Genomic DNA, 7,229 nt, shown 5'->3' with positions numbered 1-7,229 from the left:
AGGCAGACCTGAAGAAAAGAAGGATCACTGGTTCCTCAGCATTGATGAGCATTAGTGAGATTAAGGGCTGATGATGGATGAGGAGATCTGGAATGCAGTAGGTGTTCCAAAAGCTGTTCAGCATGATTGAGGTCAGGGATCTGTATAGGACACTTGAGTCAATTCATGGAGCTCATGGAGCTCATGGATCAGGTTTGGGCCTCTTATATCCAATGATCTAAAATTGTAACATTACAGCATTGACGAACAACCTACACAATGGTGTGGCTACAGTTTGGTGAAGATCAGCATACCTGTGTTTTTTATGATTTTTATCTAATGGTGTCCATAACGATGGAATAGCCAGACTCACAAAATACACTGTGGTGATTTTTGTAGATGTTCTTCAAGTGTACATTGTTATTTAGGTTTTTTTTTTTTCTTTTATTCATTGTTTATTTCCTATAGGTTTTGAAATAAAGAATATAGAAATAATGTAAAATTGTGTTTTGAACATGATGAAGGTGGAAGAAGGAGAAAAAAATATATATTTTAAAAAGTAGTTCTTCAATTGAATATTTATATTTCCCCAAACCTGGTCCTGGAGAACCTTCTGTCCTGTTTCAGTGTGTTCCCTGCTCTAACACTCAGGAGGAGTAGGAAGAAGGGATGAGGATCAGGTCTGAGAACCTGTGACTAATGCTTTCTTCATTTTTCTTTCTTTTTTTTTTTCAAGACACTGAAACATTTGTATCGTGTTGCAGTGCTGCCTGCCTGAAAAGAAGACCACGTAGAGCTTTTCTTCCATTAGCATTGCCCACTGTGACTGGAGTCGTGACGCAGAGCGGGTAGAAAAACGTGTTGTAAAAACGGGAGCCGGTCCGCACAATCTGCGCGCATGATCTTCGTGAATAGTGTCCCTCTGTTTGTCCCGCAAGCGTACTCGAGAGCTTCGGACTCTAGAGGTCTCCATCCTCCGTCCAGCATCATCATCCTCCTCCTCCTCCTCCAGCACCGCGCGCTCCAGTCCCAAGCATCAGCTCGTGAAAGGACAAAGCCTGGGACGCTTCGATTTCTCGAGCAGGACGCATGGAAGCGTCCCGGGGACCCTGAATTGTCCTTTAAAGACGGCAGGACAGAAGAAGAGGAGGAGAGACATGGATGCGTCGTTCACCATATCTTAAACACAAGTCCTGTCCTTGGCGCGCGGGACCTAGCTCCATTTGTTTGGTGTGTGCGCGCGCGCGCGTGTGTGTGTGTGTGTGTGTGTGTGTTCCCTTATCCAAAATAGTGCTGCTGGATTGTGCAGGAGCTTTGGCGCGCTGTAGCGCATTGAAGCGCTTTGTTTCCAAGCCCAAAGGACTTCGGTCCCCTCCGCCCTGAGCCGCGATGTCTTCCTCATCCCGGTCCTTGTTCCTCGGTGAGTAAATCTGATCCCAAATTGCATTTCTGATATATGTGCATTAGTGTGGAGTGTGTAGTCTGAACGGGTTAAAGAGATTTCTTTCCTCGCGCAGTGTGTTTGTCGAGTGGCAGATCTGATGGCATGCACCAGAGTCATTTCATTCTCAGTTTTTTTTACTTTTCTCAATTTTTTTTGGAAGTGATGCGCAGGTCGGGGTCATGTAAATATTTGTTATTTTGTAATGAATCATTTGCAGTGAATGTTACTGCCAGTGAAATATTTGCTACAAAGAGGTGAGTCGGGTGCAGTTCTTGAAGTGACTCTTCCACAACACACACACACACACACACACACACACACACACACACACACACACACACACACACACACACACACGCTTACTCACAGGGCGTTTTATTTAGAAATGCATTCCAGATGTTGAACATGAGTTGCATGGAAGTTCCACCTCCTGTTTTATTTATTTATTATTATTTTTTTTTTTTAGTACTGTATTATTTTTTATAGTATGCAATCTGTGCATGAGTTTGTTGGAACGGGCAGCGCGAGCTCTCGGTGCGACAGAGCTACTGGGGTACCGGGGGGGACACGCAGGGCGTTGCGGTGCGACACGGAGGGTTTGAACGCAGTGCCCTAACGCGTGCATCAGTCCTGCGTGGGGAATCGTTGCATTGCGCCGTTAGAGCTTGTGGAAATCACTGCAGCAAACTTTGTCGGCTTGTGTCTCTGAAGGCCCGGTGAAAGAGAGGAAGCAGAGGGTCTCACCGCTCGCGTGTCCCCGGGATTTATGGCACGCGCTCTATTAAAATTCCTCGCGCGTTCTCTGCGGCGCGCGAAGGTCAAACACCTCCCGCAAACACAGGCGCGCGCGCACACACGCACAGAGCTGTGGCATGACGACTATAAAAAAAAAATTTTAAGGGTTGGCTTATTTTTTTGTCCTGAGTGATGTTTTAGGTGAAGACCAACAGTCAAGCCAGTGCGCACATTTTGAAGTTTATTTCAATTCAGTTGTATTTGTTTGGACATTGTCCCACATCAGCTTTACAGAGACAAATAGGTTATAAAGTATGAATTTATATCTTAGATGAACCCCTATAAATTTATTGACTTAAAAAGGAACCTGTGCTTATCTGGGTGGCACAGAATGCCCATCCAACTCCTCATTGTTGAGGTGTACTGTTCAATGATGGACGCTTAAATGCTTAAATGCAGAAATGCAGTCCTGAGATATTGCAATAGGCTGTTTATATTAAACTACAGTCCAAATCCATCCTCAAAGTTCCTGAGTTGCTTAGTAACTTAATGGACCTTCAGGCTTTTGATGTGGAAACATGCTTTGCTGGACAAAGGGGTCTGAAATTGAAGAGAACGCCATCCAGAGGTAGGACATTGAGATGAATCAGGCAGATCTAAAAAGAAGAAAGAGACATAAAAACACTGTACAGTGCGATCAGGGTGCAAGTGTGAACCTGTTGCAGGACACAAAATGCCGAGCTCCAGTTTCATCAAGGGACATGGAAACAGAAAAAGACCTCTTCGTCCTTCTTCATCGTCAATGCTGAGTTGTTTTTATTATACATTTTCAGTAATTAGCCGTACTTTTGCTTGTTGCTTGGGTGGACCCATCATTTACACAGTTTATATCTTTAATATCTACCTTTAAAATAGAGTACATAATCGGACCAACCACACTTTTACTCTAAAAACTACATTACCTGCACCTTCACATGTAAAGTATACATAGTACCCTTCATAGTACCCCCCCCAACACACACACACACACACACACACACACACACACACACACACACACAGATCAAACATATGTATATTAATACATATAAAAAACATTCTTAAAAGGTCCTTCTACACCTATTAAAAAGCTGCCAGTTTTCACTCATCCCCTCCACCAAAGTCACATTTATATCTATGGCATTTAAGTTCTGTCTTTAGTCTCACTTTATCTTGTGTTTGGACAAGTGGCACATTTAATTCATGTTTGCACCAAGTCCTTGTTTCGTTTTCATGTACAAAGTAAATGTTTAATTAGTATCACACAGATGAAACCACATATGCGTACAATTCCAATACCTGGCAACACAGCCAGATATACATTGTGTATATTTATATACATACATACATACATACAGTAAATGCACCAAAACAGATTTAAGACTTTACCCTATATACATATACAGTACATTCCATTTTGTATAAACAAGTATAATAGAAATATATTGGTTTATTTTTACATGAATGTATTTATTAATATAGTAAAATAACATTTCAGAGTACTTGTTGCTGGGTTGTACCTTTTGTACACATTGTACCTTTGGGGTACGTCTGTTACGCATGTACCTTCAAGGACACCACACCATATTATAGTCCAATTACACAGCATTAATCAATTTTAAGGTACAATATATCCACATTTCCAGCTGAAATACATAGATTAGGAGGCATAGGAATAGTTCAAGAAAGAAAGGTACAGTTTAGTACTTTTTTTCAGTGCAAATAATAAAAGCATGATTCTAAGGTATATGGACCCCTGTCCATTTCTTGTAAGTGCAGTGCAGTAAAGTGGCTTCCTGTAATTAGTGCTTTATCTGACGAGTAAAAAAGCTTAAGGTAAACTCAAGTATATCCAGTACACTCCAGAGGCTCCATTACAGCCCATGCTGGAGATCATCATTGTTTAAAAAAAAAAAAAAAAAAAAGGTCATTTGGTACAAAACAAACCAAGATAAATTAAAGGGAAGAAAATAAAGTGGCCGTAAGTGCTTCCTGATGTAACGACTAGAGTTCATGGTCCGTAGTAAAAGTAATTTTTGCAATTCGAAAAAGTTGTTTGCAATCATTAAAATTGCTATTATTTAGTACTATTTAGGAATCATGAGCCATTTCAGTTGAAAAGGGGAAAATGAGGGGAAGTGCATAAAATGTGTGTGTTTGATTTAATCTGTAACGGAGTACAGTGTTGAATTTCTCGCAAGCGTGATGATGAATGAGACTCTGCTTGTGTCGGAGTGAATGGCTGACTGTGAGTGAACAACGCTAAATGACTGTCTGGAAGATTGTAATTCACTTCATAACTCAGCGATGTAATGAATCAGTAATGAAACCATTAGATTTTTATTTGCCGAAATGTCATGCGAGCTTTTTAGTCTTACTAAAGGAAGGCGTTTCACATGCTTATGGAACGTATGTAGGTACAGTATGTTGGAGTAAACCGGTAGACTTCGGACGAGCGATGCATAGTTGCTGCTTGATTGAGGATGTTTGGTAGATCCTGTATCAGTGCACATCTACAAACCGGCTAAAGAAAAATGCAGATTCGGGTTGAGCGCTATATTTAGCCGATATCCTGCGTCAGAAAGCAGATCTCAGAAACCCAAAAGATGAGAGGACATTGCATACCCAGAGGTTGTGCAGTGACATCCTGATGCTTTTGTCCCTGAATCACTGGGATGTTCAGACACACACACACACACACACACACACACACACACACACACACACACACACACACACACACACACACAGAGACACAGATATTCAAAGGGGGCGAGCTGTCATTCACGTTTAAACAAGACATTCGAGATGGGATGCATCAAATGTTCTATTGAATTTACTGTGTGGGTTTTGTTCACCTTGACTAACACTGTGCAAGGACAAAGACAAGGTCTATCAGTGTTTCTATCCTTCGATCCAACCATCCGTCCATCTATTCATAGAAGACGATTTCATTTTTGACATGTAATCACATCATATTTCTAATCTGTTGAGATGCAACTGTATCTGTTCAGCCCATTATCGCATTTGAATTTGTGTAGGTTTATAATTTTCTCTATACACACTTTCTTGAGTTGTTTCCACATCTGGCTGCACAGCGACATAGACATTCCTGAGGTTTTCCGTGAGGTCCGTGCTAGGATCGTACAAGCATGTTTCTCTATATCCTGCTGCATGTGCCTCTATGTTTGCTGTCTTTGGGTATTTTTCAGAGCTTGTCTTTGATTTGGGTTTGGTGAATCAAAAGATTTTCCATGAAGCCCTGAATCCTGATTGGATAAACACAACATGTGTTGTTCGCTGTGGTAGCTCTCGCTATAGCAATTGACATGAACGGTTTTGCACTACTTTAGAGAACAATTGATAATTTGAACAAAATGTTAACTCTATAATAGGTTCCTGAGTTACACAAATCACGTGGTACACAGTTATAGACTGGGAATTATCCAGGATGGGTGGAAGGTGGTTAAGATTGTTGGACATCTATTCAAGTTTATTTATAGAGCTTTTCACATTGTAAAAAGCAGCTTTACAAAATAGGGAAATTATTGAAGAAAATTCACTTTAGATCAAAAGGTCATGAGTTCAAATCCCAGAACCACCGAAACTACCGCTTCTGGACCTTTAAACAAGGCTTTTTACTCTTAACTGCTCATTTGCATAAATGCGATAAATGTCGCTCTAGATATGAGAATGTAAAGATAGGATCTAATATTTATATATTTTTCTCATGACAATTCATGCTGCTGTTGGACTCACATCTATAATACCGTTTCACTGAAATCTGTTGTAATCGCACTTGCAAGCGGATCCATAGCATAGGTTTCCAGACAGACTGAACATCAGCAAGGTTACTGATATGACTGATAAATCTCCTCTTTTTTCCACTTCTCAGCACTGTGACAGGAAGGACACTTTGTATAAGTCACTCTCATTGACAGACGCTGTCTTTTGTCAGTGGATGGGTTTGTTTTTGTCTTCGTGATGGGCAGGTTGTCTAAAACCTTAATTAGCCATGTGCTCCATATGCTAAAAAACCATGGAAGCAGATTTCTGTAGTCCAGATTGGTTGCAATTTAAAAATCAGTTTATAGGAAGAAGCATTTGATGTGATAGCACTACAAGCTTGGCCACCTATTTTTGGGTGTTTTTTCCATTATTTTTTGCAGAACCTCTCAAGCTCCATCAGGTTGGATGGGGAGCACAGCCATTTTCAGATCTCTTTAGAGATGTTCAACTCTGGGCTCTGGCTGGGCCACTCAAGGACATTCACAGAGTTGTCAAGGAGTCACTCCTTTGTTATCTTGGCTGTGTGGTTAGGGTCGCTGTTCTGTTGAAAGATGAACCTTTACCCCAGTCTGAGGACCAAAGCGCTCTGGAGCAGGTTTTCATCAAAGATGTGCTGTACATTGCTGCATTTATCTTATCTTCGATCTTGACTAGTCTCCCAGTTCCTACCACTGAAAAACACCCCACAGCATGATGCTGCCTCCAACACTTCACTGTCAGGATGGTATTAGCCAGGTGATGAGCGGTGCCTGGTTTTCTCCAGACATGACTCCTGCCATTCTTTGTTTCTCATGGTTTGAGAGTCCTTTTTTACAAACTCCATGCAGGCTGTCATGTGCCTGATTGGTGAAGTAATGCAGAGATGTTTGTTCTTCTGAAAGGTTCTCTTCTCTCCACAAAGAAATGCTGGAGCTCTTTCAGAGTGACCATCAGGTTCTTGGTCATCTCCCTGACTAAGGCCCTTCTCCCCCGTTTGCTCAGTTTAGTCGGGTGGCCTGGTGGTTCCGAACGTCTTCCATTTATGGATGATGGAGGCCATTGTGCTCATTAGGACCTTCAATGGTGCAGAAAGTTTTCTGTATGCTTCCCCAGATCTGTGCCTCAATACAATCCTGTCTCAGAGGCCTACAGACAATTCCTTGGACTTCATGGCTTGGTTTGTGCTCTGACATGCACTGATAACTGTGGGACCTTCTTTAGATAGGTGTGTGCCTTTCCAAATCATGTCCAATCAACTGAATAT

At 41.5% G+C, this 7,229-nt stretch overlaps 1 protein-coding gene across 1 annotated transcript in view; it reads left to right on the top strand.

Annotated features, from left to right (window-relative positions):
- The first annotated feature begins 525 nt into the window (after positions 1-525).
- Positions 526-7,229, top strand: part of clmpb (CXADR like membrane protein b) — an 87,918-nt gene continuing 81,214 nt past the window's right edge. Inside the window, exon 1 of the mRNA XM_083552472.1 lies at positions 526-1,399. Within this exon, the coding sequence (XP_083408598.1) occupies positions 1,369-1,399 (31 nt within the window). The 5' untranslated portion in view covers positions 526-1,368. The remainder of the gene's footprint in view (positions 1,400-7,229) is intronic.

Source organism: Silurus aristotelis, assembly GCF_946808225.1.
Source record: "Silurus aristotelis genome assembly, chromosome: 10".
Lineage (NCBI taxonomy): Eukaryota > Metazoa > Chordata > Actinopteri > Siluriformes > Siluridae > Silurus > Silurus aristotelis.
The sequence above is the reverse complement of the archived record's forward strand: the minus strand, read 5'-3'. Positions and strand labels throughout refer to the sequence as shown.